Source organism: Lissotriton helveticus, chromosome 10 (genome assembly GCF_964261635.1).
Source record: "Lissotriton helveticus chromosome 10, aLisHel1.1, whole genome shotgun sequence".
In the NCBI taxonomy this organism is placed as follows: Eukaryota; Metazoa; Chordata; class Amphibia; order Caudata; family Salamandridae; genus Lissotriton; species Lissotriton helveticus.
The window spans coordinates 274,981,069-275,002,114 of NC_136071.1; the positions used below are offsets into that span (position 1 = coordinate 274,981,069).

At 45.5% G+C, this 21,046-nt stretch overlaps 1 protein-coding gene across 1 annotated transcript in view; it reads right to left on the minus strand.

The window, feature by feature from the left end:
* OBSCN (obscurin, cytoskeletal calmodulin and titin-interacting RhoGEF) overlaps positions 1-21,046 on the minus strand; it is a 2,124,484-nt gene that overhangs the window by 747,199 nt on the left and 1,356,239 nt on the right. Inside the window, exon 100 of the mRNA XM_078665296.1 lies at positions 3,947-4,059. Coding sequence (XP_078521422.1) covers positions 3,947-4,059 — 113 coding nt within the window. The remainder of the gene's footprint in view (positions 1-3,946; positions 4,060-21,046) is intronic.

Below are 21,046 nucleotides of genomic sequence, written 5' to 3' on the forward strand. Positions count from 1 at the left end.
CTCGCCAGTATTCTTAAGACCCATCTAGCCCCTTCCCCACTCTCCTTTGGCAGCATGTCGGGTCCCTATTGCACGGTGCTTTAACCACATCATCCCAGCCCTTATCTTTTTGACTGAATTCTATCAATGACAGATGTATTTTTAAACCTGCTTGCCTGGTACCCACATTCTTTCATACTGGGTCTCCACAATAAATTGCTGAAAAGCTGGCAGTCTCTAGTGGTAAACAACAGCTAGACAGTACTGACATGTTAACCTACAGACTCCTCCATATTTTAAGATGCAGCAATTCATATTTCAATCCTTCTCATTATGTTCCCATGAAACACATCCTCCCTCCCCACTCGAAAACTCTGTATCTCTGCCTTGCATGCTATATTTAAAAGAGATCTGAAATTACTACTACTCATTCACAACCTCTCCCCCTTTGTATGCTAAAGCCTGTTTTCTAGTCTGCCCTACACCTTCTATCCACTTTACACACTCATGGTAATTACTTTCCTTCCCTCTTAACACATCTTATGCATTAAATCCCAAAACACCAGTTGCTACATGATATGGGGTCCATCCTCTAGCATTTCTTTGTTGAATGATATTGTATATATTGTTTTTATTTTCATTCTAAATGCATCCATTTGTTTGGCACTTTTATATTATCATTCTATTTGTACTCATCTCAACTTAGGTATAGGCGAATTAAAATCTTAGCTTCATAATTCTTACTTGCTCACTGTATAAGCCTCTGATTGCCTTGAGCCTTGGTTCACAGTGAACTAGACCTGGAATAAGTAAATATTCCTCCAATAAAAGAACATAAAAGGCAACTAAAAATGCATATAAAAAAAGACAACTAACACACGCATATTAGAAATAGCGTACAGTAAAACTATAATCACTTGCACATGGCAAAGTAGTCTCCTGGGAATGCTTAGGCTGCTCAAGTACTTCATTCTCATTGTGTGCCGCAGTTGTTACTTCATTTCCTCCACATGTGCTTTCCAACCCTCCTACAACCACTTCTACGTCCTCCATCCAATCCAAACCCTTGCTACAGAGATCCGTACCAAATAAAGTTCTTTCATCAATTCTACATTTAGACAACTGACCAGCATGCCACACTCTGCCATCACTCAATGGCGCGGAATTGGAAAATAAATTCTCCACCATCAACAGTGAAGAATATGTACTCTTACATTTTTTACCACACTTCTTTTCTTAACATTGACAAAGTCCCCTTATGTTAGTTCCACTTTTTTAACCCTGTGAGACTTACTGTATCTACTCTTGTGTGCAGCTTGGACACAATACATTTTCCTCCTAAATTCTTCAGGAGACCAGTCCAAAACCCTCGAATAAGTCATCCGAACAAGAATATCATTCATAGGGCAAGTTCTAATTTTCATAAACACAAACATGCTCGGATCTGCATTCTCACAAGGTGTGGTCCTATAACACCAATTCGTGTGCATTACTTCTTTTTACCAAATCAGTTTATTTCCTCTTGCTAGTTCTACAGCACCTTTTATTACATGGTTAAATCTTTCCACATAACCATTGTTTTTTAGATGGTAAACTGAAAACATCCGATGATTTATTCCATTCAATGCCAGGTAACATTGGAAACATTTCAACATAAATTGATATCCATTATCGCTCAACAAAGATTTTGGTAATCCTTCTCTCTAGAACACAGGGTCCAGAAATCTGATTACAGAATAAGCATGGAATTACTTCCCCCTCTGCTCATTTAAAGAAATGATAACAATCAGGTACCTTACTTCTCCATTCTCTTCTTGAATTGGTCCACAACATTAATACAAACTATTTCCATAAACATTTCAGGGTACTTGATCAAGGGGGCAAAGGTGACATGAGTTTTATCCAAATCAATGCATTCTACGCAATTCCAAACCTTCCTCTCTCCATCCAAAGCCAAACCTGGCCACCAATGCACATCTTTGATCCTGCATTTATTTTTAACTATACCCAAATGTTCCTTGTGGCAAATATCTAAGATCCTTCACTCAAACACACGGGATGGGGGAGAACTCACCCCCTTTTCTCAACCAACCATCTTCCTAGGAAACTCATTCCTTACTTCCCAAAATCCATTCAGATTCGATTTGACATCCTTCTTTCAGGTAACACAACACTCACAAATTCAATAACTTTCAATAGCACAGTTTCCTTTACAGCTCCCTCTTCCCACTCTTCTTTGCTTATACTATTAGTGACACTTTAACACAGTTCTGCAACACTACAGCCGTCCGATTCATCCATCGCATTCATCCATGGAAATGTCCTTAACAGGTAAAGGCATGAAACTTAAGAAATCTGCCACTCCGTTTCTCACGCCTGGCATCTATTGCAAATCATACATGTAGTTTACAAACCGAATTTACATAAGAGCTATATGTGGGGATGACCAATACAACCTTTTATTGCTGAGTACCTTCATAGAAGGCGTATGCCACACAGATCCAACGCTAACTGACGGAAGTGTTCAGGCCTCCCAAACACAACCTAATCTCTTGCTCTCAATGACTGAATATTTTTCTCTGTTGGGGTTAACACATGAGATACAAACACTATCACCATCTCCTCATCCAATCCATCAGTTTGTGCAAAAACAGCTCCCAAGCCCCTATCATTCACATCTGTTGCAACCACACTTCTGCATTCAGGGTCAAACCATTTTTAGGAGTGGAGGACCACATATGTCATCTTTTATATCTTTAAAAAAAACTATTTATGACCAATCAAACTTATATCCTTGCTTTAACCTAATCAGATACATCTTTTTTGAAAAATATTTTTTATAATCTTTGAGTACATTTTTGCTAGGGCCAAGAAGGTTCGTACATCTTCCGTTCTTTTCAGAGATGGTGCTTCATTATTCGCTACCTCAATCTTATTAATTTTTTACAAATCCTGCAGAACTTACTTCATGTCCTAAATTTGTAACTCAGTTCCTAGCAATTTGGTATTTTGAGCATTCTGCAGTCAAATTCTTCTTTTCAAGGATTTGAAAGATTCCCTTTAAATTTAGATCGTACGTAGGCATGGTTTTCAGTCCCTTAAAAGTGTTGTACATTAGTCTCCTAAACATAGCTGCTGCAGACAGCAAAGCAAAACGGACTCCTGAAAAGAAGAAAAATCCAATTGGTATAATAAATATGATTAACTCTCTACTATTGGGATGCTAAGGCACCTGGAGGTAAGCAGCTGTCATATCAATAATTGGAAATCAGCACATTCCTTTGGTTTACAGCTAAAAGTTCACTAATGGTAGGCTGTGGAAACTCATCAACAGCAATATAATTATTCAGTTCTGTTAAGTCCACACATAACCTTATATGGACAACTATTGGGTTTGTATGCTACCACCCAATCAGAGGACTGTACTTGCTCTATGACCTCAGAATCTTTCAATTTCTTCAACCTTTTCTCAGATAATGTTACCTACTCTGTGGACACAGAGCTGGCCATTTTTCTTTAAAATTATTTTGTACACAAACCTGTCAAGTTTACCAATTTTTCATAAAATAAACTGCAGGAAATATCTCTAGCAAATTGTTACCACGCATCAACCTCTAAAACAGGCTGAGCACTATTAGTTTAGACCCCATCCTGGTCACCAAATTGCAGTGTTCTAAATAACAAGTAATCTAAGGATATGCCACAAATTCCTTTATTCATTAACCCAAGCCAGTAAAATATGGTCTTGTATTGCCATTTCGGTGTTCTGGTGACATTTACAAATGACGTGGCCTTTGGTATCTTGGTTTATGATGTCACCAGAAACCCTTGATGGAAATATTGAACCACATTACTTACTATACATATATATATATATCATATTGTCATATGTAGTAAATCACACTGTGCAAAGTCAAACTTTCACTTTCTTCTGTAAGACACTGACCAAGGTTCAGGGCTTACATACCTTGTACCAAGTAATGATAGGTAAGGGGTTCCCTTCAATAACTGCCTCAAACATGGCAGGCTTCCCAAGCTGCACATGTACATCTTCTATGGGCAACTGCATATATGGAGGACCTGCAGAAAAACAAAACTGGTCAGTAGGCGCCATTTCAAAGTATAGCGTCCCTGGAAAATTCAACAATTTGATCTCATCACACAAAATAAAATGTTTAGGGGTTGGATGCTGTGAGGTGGTAGGGCCACATCATAGTAGCTTGTTGTCTCAGATCAAGATGGATGTGTGAGATAGGTGCACACAGACTTCAAACAGCAGTACAACACTTTTTCAGACTGCTTTTTCTACATTTCAGAGGTCAGACAAAACAATCCAATAGGGCTAATAGAAGTTACCAAACACACACATATTTTCAAATAAAACACAGTTAAAGTTTTTTTTGTTATACTGCAAAACCAATAATATCACAGAAAGTAGGGTGCAGCAAGTTAAGTTTCAAGTACACTCTGTGGTCTTACTCCATTCACCCAGCATCAAAGGTACTCCATCTTAATACTGACTTCAGAATATTGTTTCAATACAATATTGTATGACAAGACTAAGTATATACACTTAGCCTTGTTGATATTTTAGCCCTCAATATTTTGTTTACAATATTGCATTATCAATATTATTATATGATATATATTTGCGCATGGGTTTTCTTTATGTAGCTTCATATGTAGCCTAGATGAGTTAAGAATAGTAAATCTATACTTTTCTGTATGTACTTATCTTATCAATATTTTGGTCTTGATACTTTAGCATTCATATTTTGTTGGGAAATAATTCTGTAGAAGATAATTTGGTATGCAACTGCAACATCTTATTTTAGCATAGGGTTATGTTCACTCGTGTGATTTGAGCTGTTCTCACTGATGTCAGTGATTATGTCATTAGTGATGTCATCTGAAAGGAGATCCTCATCCCATATTTTGAGACATGTCCGATTACTTACCGGTAATCTTCATTACTCCTGGTCCCGTTGTCCTCGTCCCATTCATTCCAACAAGTGAGATAATCCTATTTCACCAACAGAAAAAAACGAAGGAATGCTGTCCCTACCCTACCACCTACCCCTGGGAGTACATAAACATACTAATCCTAGCATTCCCCCTGAACTACCAAGCCCTAGATGAAAGCCGGTAAGTCCGGGAGGATGTAATCAATGGGACAAGGACAATGGGACCTAGGAGTAATGAAGGTTACCTGTAAGTAATAGGACATTACCCCCAGGTCCCTCCAGTCCTCCTCCCATTCATTCAAACAAGTGAGAAAGAATATCCAAGCAGCAACCGGCATTCAGCAAACAACAAACCACCAGGACACAGGACAAACAGCCAACCCAGTGATTTAGGCAACATCAGGAGCACACAGCCTGAAGAACACCTGTTAAAAATGGGATCTGTGGTTGCGGAGGCTTGCGCCAAAGCCAGGCAGAGACCACCACTCTAGTCAGGGCTGGGGAGTTACACGCCAAAGATAACCACTGCTCAACCCTTTGGTAGCTTGGCACGAGCAGTCAGGCTTATCCCGGAGGCCATGTGTAAAGCATTTGCGCACGCACACAACAGCAACAACATCCCAGGCACACTACAAAAGGAACTCCGCACAAGGTTATATAAAAAATAGCCTTTGTATTCTCAAAACACATTAGAATATTAAACACATAACATGCACTGTGCCTACTGGCACTGGGCAATATTATATACACCTGACAGGGCCACACGGACCACTGTCAGAACCATCACAAAGTGAACTTGGTAAAAGTAAAACAGATTATAAACGTACAATCAGTAAACACTGGTAATCACTGTACTTAGCATCAGCCTGTAACACAAACTACATTATGCACAGTATCACATCAGGTGCAAATTACATTCTGCGTCACCATCACCAGCATGAACACATTATGCAATACTCTTACAAGTCTAAACACATTAGACACTAACCGCCTAAGAATAACTCCCCAGGCGTAAATCACACAGTGAAATATAATCTCACTAGCATAAACCATGATATGTAAAACAACTTCATAATCATAAAACACAGTTTAGAGGTATAACACAGGGTGCGTAAAACATACTACATGTATCACATTTCCTAGCACCACAATCACATTTAGCACATAAATCACATTAGGGCCTGGCGCCCTATAAATCTAACAATCCCCCTGGCCATCTCAAAAAGGGGCTCAAATGCCCTATGTCCAAAGAGTCAGGGCTGCTGCCTAGGCAGCGAAAGTCAAGGGTGCGCCACTTCGCAAACCTAAACGTGGCATATGCCCACTACTTGCTGGGCAGCTGGGAAAGTGTGGGGCAAAGGAGTGCATCTCACTCCTGAATTCACAAGACCCCAAAAGAACTGTGCGCCTAAACGGTGCAGCTGGCACTAATTGCTGCGCAGCTGTAAATGATGGGGAAGGCCTGGCACCTCTGTGCCCCTTCTGTCCCTCTCAGGGACTTTTTCAAGAACTGCGCCAAAAACGGTGCAGCTGTCTGTGCTGGTGCAGCGCAGCTGGGGATAGGACAGATGGGCCCTAGCACAACTGTGCCCTCATTGGGGCGGCCTGCTCTCTGGTGGGCCCGCCCAGGCACCGACAATGTGCCTCGAAATGCCCCTCAGACTCTGGGGCTCTCTGGCGCGCAAAACGAAACGGCCCCAAACGGAGTCACACACAGGCGTTGAAAACATTGGAACCCCACGTGGGAGCGGCCCGCTCTCCTGGCGGGACCGCTCAGACTCCCACCACGGGGAAAAGCATGGCCCACTGGACCCTTTAGGACATAATCTGAATTTTGCCCATCGTTGGAGTGGCCCGATACCTAGCGGGACCACTCTGCACCGCTACCCTTACAGGGCCGTGGTCGGCACTAACTAAGCGCCTATGGAGCCCTTCTGACCTTACCAGGCTGCTCTCCGGGGACTCCCTCTGTGGCGACAGAACTTCTCCTGCGGGGCTTTCCTGGACTTCTGGGAGCCCCGCACTGCCGTAGGTGTCCTCGGCCGCCTTCCTCGATTAACCCGGGCCCCCTCCTGGGACCCAGGGCTCCCATCCATCCGGCCGCCACCGCGGGGCTCTCCCTCGAGCATGGGAGCCCTGCATCACAACTCACGCCGGCCTCTTCTGGCTTGGTTGCAGGCTCCACCCACGTAAGGGGCGGGCCTGCCTGACTTTTGGTTTTCTGCTAGGGCCGCGGCGGTGATTCTCTCGGCAGCAAGAGAGGTAGGCTCCCTCCAAATTAAAAAGAAATTTAGAAGCGGGGTGGGCACCCGCGTTGGACTCCAATAAGCGGGGTGGGCTTCCGCCATCCAAAAATAGCGATATAAGCGGGGTGGGCACCCGCAAAGTCCTGGCAATTTCAGGGGAATCCCTACGCTGGGGATTCCCTCCAGGTGAGAGGCAGCTAGGCGCCGCGAAGCCCATGCTCTCCCTCAGCTGGGCAAGTTTAAAAGCAAAATGTAGCACTCCTCAAGCACTGGAAGGCTGTAGCAAGCCTTGGCAAAATCAAAAGCAGCCAAAAAGGTCCAAGAAGTCCTGGAGGCATCAGGGGGCAATGTAGGGCCCAGGGGCCAGCACACAGGGCACTCCAGCAAGGAGGCAGCCCCCATGGAGGTTCCTCCTGAGCCCGACCAGCAGCAAGCCCCCCTCTGTCAGGATCCAAAAGAGAACAACATCATGGGGTCACAGCCCCCGCTTTTATACAGCATTTTCCTTTGTCTACAACTGTAGGGCAAGGGGAGAACCAGATACAACTGGTTCAGGAGCACTTTGCTTTGCTCAGCTCCCCTCTTCTATTCACAGGACAGGCCAGGGACATCAGACACACCACAGGAGGTGGAGTCAGCATTGTGGAGGGAAGGCACAGCCCTATTCAGGCTCCAGGTGCAACTCCTCCCTCCCATCTGCATGCAGATCTCTCAATTCACCACCGGGCAGACCCATCCTGGCTCCTGGAGCCAAGCACACCAGCCAGCCCCTGTCAATCACAAGCCAGACATGCAATTCACATCAGGCAGGCAGACACACTGCACACAGAAATGCCAACTTCTAAAAGTGGCATTTCTCCAGGCCAATCTCACCACAGGCACTCAGAGAGGGCACACACTTTACACTGGGCCACAGTGCCAAAGTGCGCAGGGGCCACAAACTACTAGTATCAGGTGAGAGTTCAAGGCAAAAAGTTCAGGGGTGAACCTGCCAAAAGGGTCAAGCACAACAACCCCAAACCAAAATTAGCATCATCCCCCAGCACATTCTTGATGCGATAATGCCTCTCGAAGGTATTAGAAGTAGCCTAGGTGGCTGCCCTACAGATCTTACATAGGGACAACCCCAAACTTCAGCCCAGGAGGCTGCCATTTCACGGCTAGAATGACCCTGGTCACTTGCAGGAGGAGGGGAACCCGAAAGGGAGTAGGCCAAGATGATGACCTGCTTCAGCCAGAAACCAATGGAAGAAGAAGAAGCCCGCCCCAGTGAGAACAAACCCCAAAAGACACACACAGGGAGTCAGACTCCCGCAAAGGACTGGTGCGAAACAAATAGATCCAACAGGCCCAGAAAACATCCCACAAAGCCCAAGGAAGGTCACAGTCAGATTCCTGCTCCAAGCACAAAGCAGGCAGCACCAACTCCTGAGAACAATGGAACTGAGAAGGAACTTTGGGAACAAAGGAAGAATCCAACTGAAGGACCAGCCCATTGGCGGAAAAAGCCAACACGCATTTGCAATGCAATAGGTCTCGCAATTACGCAAGTTTGAGCTATTGGCATTGTAAACAACAATGCCTTTTTTTGTTTTGCTTTTTAAAACATAAATAAAAGGCATTGTCATTGACAATCAATACCAATAGCTTAAACTCGCGTAAATGCGAGACCTATTGCATTGCAAATGCTTGTTCACCAGGCAGTGATGGATAGCAAAACAAAAATGCCATCATATTACCCACTTTGTGGGGCATATTTACAAGGGGTTGCTCCCCAGGAACGTCATTTTTACTGACGTTCTGGTGAAGTAATGCCCTGCACCATATTTACGAAGTTTGCGCTATATAAAACTGCAAAAAAATCTTTAGGGCTGCGAGGCACAACAGCACCAATTTATGTGAGCAGAGACGAGTAGGCCCAGGTGCCGGCCAGCTTGGATACCAATTTAACCACTTTGGGCCAAGCGAGCACTATCTTGCACCCCGGCCCAGACAAGACGCTGGTTCGGACTACCTGATAGTTCCCACACGCTTGCTGAAGACGGGGACGGGGGCTCAGCTCGGGCTGATCGCAGGAATTGTTTTTTTTACCACTCTCTTTACAGGCTGCTCTATGCAGAATTAACTTAAACACATTAAGTTTAACAAATAAAGCATGAGTCACTCAGTGAGTGTCCTGTGTCATCGCCGGTGAGTGAAATTAATTCACTGGGTCACTCTCGGCTCTCCGCCGGTCTGGGATGGCAAGTAATTACGTGAAGGTGGCATGCCGGGGGTTATGACGGCGCTGCCGCACTGTAGAACCAAGACAGTCAGCACTGAGCACCTGGCGAGGACTGACTCAGATTGAGTTCCCCACCGTTCTGCCTCATTTCCTCTTCCTCGTGCGGTCACATCCGGATTATAATCTATGTGCCACAGTGACTGACAGCCAATAACATTGACTGCTGAGAGGGCAGGCTCCGCTCCCCCCGGTTGGTAATTGGCAACAGTGAGTGTGTTTAATCCAGGCAGCTAAGCTATAGCAGCCTGGAGCCAAACACAACAAAGCCGGGCAGGTTTGTTACACTATAGTGCTCTCAGCAGCTCCAGAGCTGAGCGCAGATCATGGCTCTTTAACTATTTATGAACTCAACCCGGCAAGCAGCTGCTGGCAGCACGTCTCTCGGAGCAGCAGAGCCGGTGCACAGGCACCGCCGGTGGCGCGCGCTGGCGGTGGCAAAATGCGTGACAATGCATTTCAGTGCGGTGATGCAGATCACTGCACTGAAATGCGTGAGCGTCACACCTGTTGCGTGATACTTGGCAGGACTGGACAAGAGCAATATATTTCTCTTGAAAACCAGCTCTTCAAAAAAACTCTAAGGCCAGCCAAGCTTCTTTTATTTTTTTAATTTGTATATATCGTTTCAACCACTGATCATAAATACCGCATGCAGGACACACTCTATTTTTACTTGCAAAACTCTTCATGCCACACTGAAGCATATGATCAGTCTAAATAATATCGTTATTACACACTCAAAATTATGTAATTGACGTTTTACTTTGATTTGGGTTCTGCGTGTAGGTTGCGTTGTGTAGTCACAGTGCACGCAAATTAAGAGAAATAAGGCTGCCTCTTCCTCAGGTTTTTTTTTTCCATGACGCATACTTCGCTTTTCATTTTCATTATCGCAATACAGCTATGTCTGGGCTACTCCCTCAGACGCTGAGAAACGTGTACAGAGGAGTGCTCTGTAGGTGAAGAGACGGAACAACAAAAGCCCAGGAGCAGCCTCTGGGGGCCTGGAGAGGCAAGTTTGAAACCCGAGAGCTTCTGCACGACCACGTGACCTGAAAGGATTTCCAGCATCACATAGGAGATGCCATGCAGGCGCGCCAGTAGGAGCGTGTGAAGCAGAGGAGATAACATGCGCGTGCACATCAGGTGTCTGTGCGCGCACATGGTTTGTCTCCCTTCGCTAGGAAAAGCCACAACAATAGAGACTCGCCAAGACGAAGCAGCGCATGCGCTGCATTCGCTAGGCAAGACCTAAAAAGGTTCACGAGCCATCAAGGTACCCAACTCATCAAGTTGCCTGGCCAAAGTAATGGCCACCAAAAAGACCACCTTCAAAGTAATAAACTTGATATCCAGGTCCGACAGGCTCAAAAGGAGAAGCCATCAAAGCCCGCAACACCAAAGAGAGGTCCCAAAGAGAAAAAGTAGGCTACACCACAGGATGGGACAAGAAAAAACTCTGCAGTAACCGAGAAACCAAGACGTCAACATCCAACAAATTTCCCCAAGGCGAATAAAAAGCCCGGATGGCCTCCTACTGAACACATAAAGTGGAGACAGACAATCCCTTATCAAACCCCTCCCAGAGAAACTGTAGAACATCAGGCAGGGAGTAAACTGGTGGGGACAAGGCCAGAGCCTGATACAAACACTGGAAATTCCCCCAATGACAACATAGGACCTGAGAGTAGAAGGCTCCCTCGACTGCTGAACACCCAAACTAAATGCTTGGGGAGACTCCGCCACCCCAGCCTCTCAACCTCCATGACAACAGCCATAGGAGGGACAACAACGGGGATGATCGCAGGGGAGATGGAAAGAACTGGAACAACCAAGGACCCTAACCATCAACAACCGAAGAGTGGGAAACCAAGATCAGGGAGGCAAAAAAGGGAACAGCCACCACCTCCCGATTCTCCATCACGAGACGAGCCAGAAACCTGGGGATCAGAGCAAGGGGAGGAAAAGGCACAAAACCGATGGGACAGCCAAGAGATGGTCAGAGCACCCCCCTCCAAGCCTCCTCCGGAGGGACCCAGGAGCAGAAGTGAGGAAGCTGAGCAGTGTGCCGGAAAGCAAAGAGGACGACAAATGGAAGACAAAATTCCTTGCACACCAGTCGAAAGGCCACCAGAGTCAGAGACAATTCCTGGGAGCCAGGGAAATAGTGACCGAGGGCATCCATCACCCCACTGTCTACCCCCCTGATATGACCTGCAGACAGAGACAACAGGTGCCCCTTCACCCAACAAGACAGCGGAAACACCACTGCATACAGGGATTTGGACCATATACCTCCCTAGTGATTCAGGTAGGCCACGGTCACCATGTTGTCCGAACGAACCACCACATTGTTATTCAAGAACCGATCGCGGAACCCAATGACAAGGCTGTCAACTCTCACCAATTTGAGCACTGTCTCCCCTCCAGAAGGGACCAACGTCCGTGAAGCGAATCCGACCCCAACGTTGCCCCCCACCATAAAGCACTGACATCCGTCGTCAGGACCACCAGAGGAGAGGGTTGCAGTAGAAGACCCCTCGCAAGATTGTCTGACACCGTCCGCCAGCGCAGGGCAGGTTGGACAGAAAGAGACACCGGACACAAGAGGGACATATTGTGAGATAAAGGACCCCATTGGGCCAACAGATACAACCACAAAGGCCGCAGATGAAATCATGCCCAAGGCACGGTGAACACCGCTCCCGCCATAAGAACCAGAAGCCGCAACCAGAGACGGACCGGGAAGGAACACCCCACCAGGAACTGATGAGCAAGGGAACACCCGGTTCAGATCGGTGTGGAATCGTGCCCCGATGAACGTCAAGTTCTGTGAGGGCTCCAACTGACACTTGGGAAGGTTCATAAGAAACCCATGATCCTGTAAGGCAGAACAAACCAACTCCTGATCCCGCAACAACCAATTCTGAGAAGGAGCATGGATCAGCCAATCCTCCAAGTACAGGTAGATCAGGACACCCCGAAGATGGAAAGAAGCCATCAACGGTGCTACAACTTTTGTGAATATCATCGGAGCTGACCTCAGGCCAAAAGGCAGGACCCAAAACTGAAAATGCCAGCTCGAATTCAAAACCACAGGAACCTGCAAGAACTGACGTGAACAGGGATATGATAGTAGGCATCCTGAAGATCCAGGGTGCACAGGAAGTGACCCAGGAGAACCAAGGGAATCACTCACTGGTGAGTCTCCATTTTGAGGAGGAACCTCCTGAATGGCCCCCTTCTCCAGCAGAGCCTGGATCCCCAGAGAAAGTTCGGACCGCTTGGCCGAACAAGAGGGCCAAGGAGTCGGACAGGCCCCAGCGTCTGGAGGAGACTCTGAAAAACTCGATGAGATAACCTAGTCTTACAATGTTCAGCACCCACAATTCAGAACAGGACTGCACCCAAGCCGGGAGAAAGTACTGGAGCTGACCTCCGACTAAGAATCCAGGATTGGATGCCAGATAGTCAGGAATGAGGTTTCACGGGGGCCTAGCTTTCCTGTCCAACCCCTACCAGAAGAAAACCTCCCATGACCTGGAGAAATCTGTCTACTAGAGGGGGGTGAAATCTGTTGTTCAGTCGTTTAAAACCAGATTGCGGATGTCCGCCACACCTGCCCCCCCCACCCTCCAAGAAAGGGCCAAAGCCCTCACCACGTTCAAAGATACATCAAAGAGAAATTCCACCTGCCTTTCAATATGTTCCAGAAGAGCTGAACAGTTCGAAGTATCATCCAACGACCAATACAGAGCCTTGATATAAGAAATAAGCAACTGATGAACGTAAGTCTCATAAATGTCTGCCATTAGAGCTAGATGAGAACCAGAATAAGCCTTCTGAGGGGAAGCATCCACCTTCTTGTCTACAGAATCCCTTATCACTGCATCCTCAGCCAAAGAAGTATGTCCCACCAGACTCATTACAAAAGAATCAATGGGGATGGAGTCCGGCAAATCTTTAGACATTTCCTGAAGAGGGTACAGCTTTGTCATGAATCTGGGAAGCATGATACGATCTGGGTCTTACCACACCCTCTTAAGAACCTCATGGATGAAGGGATGGACTGGGACATCCACCGCAGCTGAGCTCTGAAACTGGAGCAACACCAAACTCCCAGAAGTACTGGGGGCATCAGTAAACCCCATGTTGGGCTTGACATGCTTCAGCAAGTCTGGCAACATCTCTTTGTCAATATATTTACCCTTAAGCTCCTCACCCCCCCATCCAATCCTCCTCAGAGTTGGAAGAATGGCCCCCCATTTCCTGTAAGGTTTATTTTAGTAAATGTTTGATCCTGGCATCATCACCTTCCCTGCAGTGTTTGGATCACATCAGAGAAGGAGAGGAAGAAGACTCAGAATAGGAAGAGGAGGAGCGCTCCACATGCCTATGTTTCCTGCTTCCTCAAATGTTTCCCCATGTCGCGAGTCCCAGGAAGAACCAAGAGAAGCAGTAAGTATCAGGAGGCACCACATCCAGGGATCAACAGGTAGACCTGGCTCCACGTTTCATCTCCTGTAAGGAAGCACAGTCATGAAAGTATATCCCTCCAATCAGGAAAGTCAAAGTAGAATAAGAGTTCAACCAGGGAACTCCATCAGGGACCATCCAACATCAGGGGAAACTGACACACTCCCTCCTGGATACAGATCACGAGGACTGCAATTTGCAACAAAAAAAACTGCCACCAGATCCAGCCCTGAACCAGCCGCCGCCAAGCACAGGGAGAGGAAGACACAGAAACAGCCCGCTACACCCAGGGCTCAATGGACAATCACCAAAACGGCTAAGCTGTACTTATGTGCAGGCCAGCTAAAGACTACTGCTGCTGCCAAGCCGACCGTCACAACTGACTTCCTGCCACATCCAGCGGAAGTCAGGCACAGCCGCCCTGGAAGCACACCTCCACCTGAGGGCTGCCAGAGCTGCAAACAGACACTGCCACGCATCTCGACGTGCCCGACAACCCCAAATTAGGCAGGGAGGGAGCCAGGAAAACCAGCGAGTATGCACAACCCTCCCAGGCTCTTGATCGTCCTAATCTGTAGGTAGGCAGAAAAAAAGAACAGAGGGAATGCTGAGATTGGTACATTTAGGTACTCCCAGGGGGAGGGGGTGGGGTACGGTCAACATTCCTTTGTTCTTTTTTCTGATGGTGAGATTGGATTATCTCACTTGTTGGAATGAATGGGACGAGGACAAGAGGGACCAAGGGGTAATGGATTTTGTACTTACTATAACTAGCAAACTCCAGATATTTTAGGTTTTACACTGCAACTTAACCTTTACTTAAACTGATTTACAGGGGTTTTATTATTGCAATGTATATATTTATGAACAAAGGTAAACATAACTTACCTTTAAAAAGTTTTTCTTTTTCCTGACACATGTATTGACTTTAGGCACACGGAGAACAACACTCAGTAACCCAGTGCGTATGCTCGGACCTCTAAGACGTTTTTAACATTTAAGTAAGACCATAGTAAACTTGGAGCAGGAAATGCCTATGTGGCATAAACATTCAATAATGTAATTAGGACTGCAAAGAGTAATTACACAGTCCACATGTGTGAATGCAAAAGAATGGCTTTAAGCCTACCACTGAAGCCTGGATAGCTGCAGCCTAAAACACTGTAGAGTTACTTGCCAAACTAAACTGTATTGCCAAGTATCAAAATCTACTTCAACTTTGGCACCTCTAAAAAAACTGAATATTCCTTCATTGGATAGCTATTGTGATATTTTCACCTGCAAAGTCTGACCAGGCTGTTCCTTTATATGTCTGATTAAAATTTACCTTTTTTGTCAAATGTGGCTAGGAAAATACCATAAAGTTCATTCAAGTTTTATTTTATATTTTGCATGTAACTTCTTCATTTAACACGTAGATCTGTGCTAAATATAGTGCAAAATTGATTTGAGAAATACTTACGTTGTGATGTCTCAAAGTTTAAGCATTAACCAATTCAGTTGTGTTCGGCTCCCCTCTGATTAAGCTTTTAATAAGAACATTGAAAATAGTGCATTCTCTGTGAGCAGGGAGCCTGGAAGTCATTAATTATGTCATTTGTGATGTCATTAATGATATCTGTTAACATGACATCACTGCTGAATAGTGCGGGGTGGATCTGCACTGGTCTTTCGGATCTGAGTTACAGAGCAGAAGCAGCGAATGCCTATGATGCGGGATCCGACGAGCTGACGTACCTGAGCTGAGCAGGGGCCAATACAGGACAGCGCCCCTAGGAGATAACGGGAGCTAGTCTACGACAGAGTGAGTGCGCAGGGGGGGTTCTCCGGAGGTGGCGTTGGCTGTCGGCGGGGTGAGCCTTGCGTTTCACTGGCTTGGAAGCACGAGAACGATAATTGGCCACCGGAATACATAATGGGAAGACCTAGAACTAAACAGCAAGAACCCTCACCAGCTGGGAACACTGAAAACGCATCACAAAATGAATCAACACAAACTGATGACCGATACGTGGTTCCTCCAACCGCGCCTGGTGGTCAAGTAGACAAGCCGGATCTTATACCACAAGAAATACGGGAATTCCGTGCCAAATTGGCACGTTAACTAAAAGCTTTACCCTTATAAAAGTAGATCATGCAAAATTTGCAGATAATGTGAAAAATCAGAGAATCATCTTGGATGACCTAGTACCACAGCAAACAGCTACAACTTCTCAGGTGGAACAATTACAACGGCAGCTGAAGGGACTGCAAGAAAGGGTGGCTGATGCTGAAGGCTGATCCCGCCAAAATAATGTTAGAATCCTAGGTATTTCAGAGAAAAGTGAGGGAACAAACCCTACTCAATATGTAGAAAACTGGATCCGCGACCATATAGTGTTGGAAGGACTATCTGAAATATATAGTGTGGAAAGGGCGCACAGGGTGCCGCAGAGGCCTCCGCCCCCTTGCGCACCACCCAAACCACTTATTGCACGAATCTTAAACTACAAAGATAAACACACAATACTGCGAGCGGCCAGGGAATACATCCGATCCAGTTCAAAAACAAACATATATCAATATACCCAGATTTTACATTAGCTGTTCAAAGAGCGAGAAGCACATTTCGCGAGGTAAAGACGACGCTACAACAGCACAACCTGAAGTACGCAATGTTGTACCCAGCTCAATTAAAGATCATATACAAACAAAAATCTTTATTTTTCCACAACCCAGAAGAGGCGCAGGAATGAGCGGAGATAACATTATCGCTGACCTCCTCACAAAGCTTGTCACAAGACAGTCACCGACACCAAGCAATAACCCATAAGTTGAATAAGTCTAAAATGGACAGGAAAAGGATAGTCAGAAGAATAATCCCATTGTATAACAAATTATAGAGAGCCAGCAAGATGCTTTGATGACAGCCGCAGCTTTATTAGATCTGGAGGTGACTACCAGAAGTACAGTCGGACTCAGAAAAACAACATGGCAATGTTCCCAGTGGTGACCCCGCAGACTGCAAACTATTTCTGAAACCAGAGACTCTGTCCAGAACACGGAGACCCCCCCGAACTATAATATGAGTATTAACTGTGTCACTTGGGTCTGGGAGTAATGAGTGCCCCCCTTTACACTTGGGTATTAATGGGATTTAGGCTAGAGCTGCTAAAATGGGAACTGGTGAGTGCCCACAGATGGACAACAAAGGAAAGGCAGTTACCACCCCCCCAGGGGCGACTGTTTTGCAACATAGACTTGTTAACGTTTTTGTTATATATCTGTTTACAGTTGGGTCCTCTAATGTTACAAAGCAGAACCTAGTATTGGGGGTTGAAATGGAAGGTATACATATGTACTCTACAGTAATTAGGCGTCTTTTCAAACCACAGGCAGGGTCGATGAGACAGGTCAGGTTCCAATGCACAGGTCCAGGTAGCACAGGCTAACAAGTATAAAATCACGTCTTGGAATGTGAGAGGATGAGGTTCCATACACAAAAGACATAGTATCCTTGCACATCTAAACTGAAGGAAAGTAGACATTGCATTCATACAAGAATCTCACCTTACGGAGGCAGAGGCCACTAAAATGCTAAAGAAATGGAGAGGGTAGCTGTTTCACACTTACTACTCTGCATTTGCTAGAGGGGCAGCAATATGGATAAGAAATGGTACCCCCTTTGCATTGTTGGAGCACAGAATAAATGTAAATGGCAGGTATGTGCTGTTGTTAGGTACACTAGATGGGAAATATGTAGTGCTGGGAAGTATGTATGCCTCAAACACGGACCAGGATACATTTCTGGAATTGCTCTCCACCGCGCTAATGGGTTGGGATGATTATCCCTGGATCATTGAGGGGGGTTTTAAAACAGTGCTCAATGTAGAAATGGATAGGTCTCATCTGCCATTACAACATACTGGTTGCAAGAAACAGTCAGAGGCACTCTGAAGCTGGACAACAGGTTGGGGTGTGGGAGATATATGGCGCATGAAATACCCGAACAGTAGGGAGTATTCCTTTTATTCACCGCCGCATGGATTGCATACTTGTATAGACAGGATTGTTTGCTCACTTAACCTGGTAGATAAGGTAACAGAAGTTACATACATAGGTGAAACGCTATCAGACCATAACCCATTGAAGATCACCATGCAATGGGGTAGGGCGCCCAAACCCATTCCGACATGGAAATTAAACCCTTGTCTATTAGAAGACCCAGTGTTTCATGACACCCTGTCAACGGCAATTACCAATTACTTTCCGGAAAACGCAAACACTGCAGGCACGCGCCAAACAGAATGGGATGCTTTTAAAACAGTGTGGAAAGGGGTTGCCATTAGCACGCAGGTGGGGGCACGGACAGCCATACTTAAAAATCTTACATTCGTGGAGGATAAACTAGGGCAGCTAGAATGACAGGCCATATTGAATGTTACCTAGAAATACAAGAAGCGCACATTAAACATGCGGAACTGTTAGAAGAGCTGAGTGTATTAGTTCATAATATATACACCCAAAAACAACATGCGGAAGCAGATAAAGGGGGTCCACTGCTTGCTAGGATCATATGCAATACCCCGCAGGCGTTGCCGATCCTCGAAATTACTAACCATGAAGGCGTTACTGTCAATACACAACTAGACATTAACATGGCATTCAAAGCATACTTCGAGACACTGTATGCAGCTCCACAGGCCGTCGATACATCTGAATTTTATGCATTTTGTGAGGGACTGCAATTGCCACAACTAAGTGCAGAGCACAAGAAGGAACTAGCAAATCCAATCACGGACATGGAGATCAAAGCAGCTATTAAGGAGTTACCAAGGTATAAGGCTCCGAGATCGGATGGGTTGCCAGCCGAATTTTATATGACATACATGACATCATTGGTCCCACACTTAAAAAAAATGTATCAAGCGTCACTAGACACAGGCTCTCTGCCCCAAACTACATTGCAAGCACTGGTTGTATCATTACCTAAACAGGGCCACGATAGCAAAGACATATCAGGGTACCGTCCCCTTTTGTTACTGAATACAGACTACAACATATTGAGTAAATTACTAGCCACCAGAATTCAACACCACATACCGCGACTGATACATACAGACCAATGTGGATTTGTCGCAGGTAGGAGCACAGCCCTCAACATCCACAGACTACACCAACTAATGTCGAGATCACACTCACAATTGGACACTGCAAGATGTAGATCACTGGACTTGCGGCAAGCTTTCGATTCTTTACACTGACAAAATATGTTCAGTACATTATCAAAATGTGGAATACCAGACGCTTACATTAAGTGGATTGCCCTGCTATACACGAATTCCACGGGCCCGCACGGGAACTTACATCTCACAGAAAAACCCAGTGGCGAGGGGAATTAGGCAGGGATGCCCACTTTTGCCAATAATATTTATACTAGCTCTTGAACAACTCCTTGCTAAAATTCGTACACTAGCCAACCAACAGGGCCTCAGGGCTGGCAATGGTATACATATAGTATCTGCTTACGCTGTTGATATTATTTTATACTTTCAGAACCTAAAAAGTAATCACACGCCACTGCCTACAATATTTAATACATTTCAATCATTATCAGGGCTTTCTATCAATGAAACTAAATCAAATGCATACTTCTATACAGAGCCCGGCTCACAAGACCTAATACAATTACAATGGCTGGCATACTGGATTGCTGGACGCAATCTGCACAAAATTGAGGTGACCCAGGGAGCCTGGTACAGGGGCGCCTTGCATACGCTCCTGTTTCCAAACAGCAGAATCCCACCATCCGCACCACCGTTGCTGAGGGTGGCCTTGCAGTATTGGCGGAAGGTGTTAACATACACCAGAAGACAGTCTCCATACGCTACTAACATTCCACTACTAGGCTCAAAAAACACAACTAGGACCTGTCTCTTTTTGACAAATGGCACCATGGACAGAGTCAGGAGTAGATACAGTAGGAATGTTCTTTATAGACGATTTACTTCTGAATCATGACACTTTTGTAAGAGAACGGGGCGTACCGAATACGCTTTTCTTGCTACATGCGAACACAGCGAGATACATTAAGCATACATGGGGCGTCACAGGGAACGAGCCTCCGACACACGCACTGGTGCACACGCTGTACTTAATGGGACATGGGAGTCATTCAGTAAGATGGATATACCACGGAATCCGAACACAGGCGTCAGCGCCCCTACAGACACTCCGAATAAAGTGGAATTCAGATTAAGACAGGGAACTCACAGACAAAGAATGGGGCACTATCCTAGAATACCCAAGGAAGGTATTGCATAACGCAAAATTCTAATTTATCCAGCTCATGATTGTACACCGCGCTTATCTGACTCCAAGACGACTGCATTCCATGTTTCTGTATACACCAGACTTATGCCCAAGATGTCAAGAACTTAAGGCTGCCCTGTTACATATGTTATGGAGTTGTCCACGGGTACAACACTACTGGGCAACAGTGCAAACAATCCTGAATGAGGTGGCCCCTGGGTACGGGGATGTATCAGCAGCACACTACATACTGGGGCTGGTCATTAAAACAAAAAGCGGAATTTCCCACCGGCAGTTTCATCAACCTGGCGTTAATCCTTGAAAACGCACAATAACCAAACGCTGGAAAGCAAAACTACCACCGACAGTAGCGGAGTGGCATAATGAAGTGATAAAGTGGAGGAGAGTTGAGGGCATTGAGTCGCAAAAAGAAGAAAGTAGAGGATTGCGCAAGAAGCCTATATCAGTAGAGTGGAATGCAATGTTGGAAGAGTTAAACGGCATGGGTTGTTTATTAAGGATACATATGGAACGATAAAGGCCGATGGAAATATACTACATGTAAGTCAATTCCAAGATGTGTGAATACCAAATCAAGCATTGGATACCTACGGTAAGACGTGCTTTTTTACCTGGTCTAAGCGAATTGCGTTGAGATGTATATAATAACCCACATTTATAAACATAACGGACTGAGTACTAGGGGAGGGGGGATGGGGCATGTTTTGTTTATATAAGGGTGTTGATAAGTGGTTCTGGATGACAGGGAGATTGCTTATTCTAATGTTAAGGCAAATCATATCCAT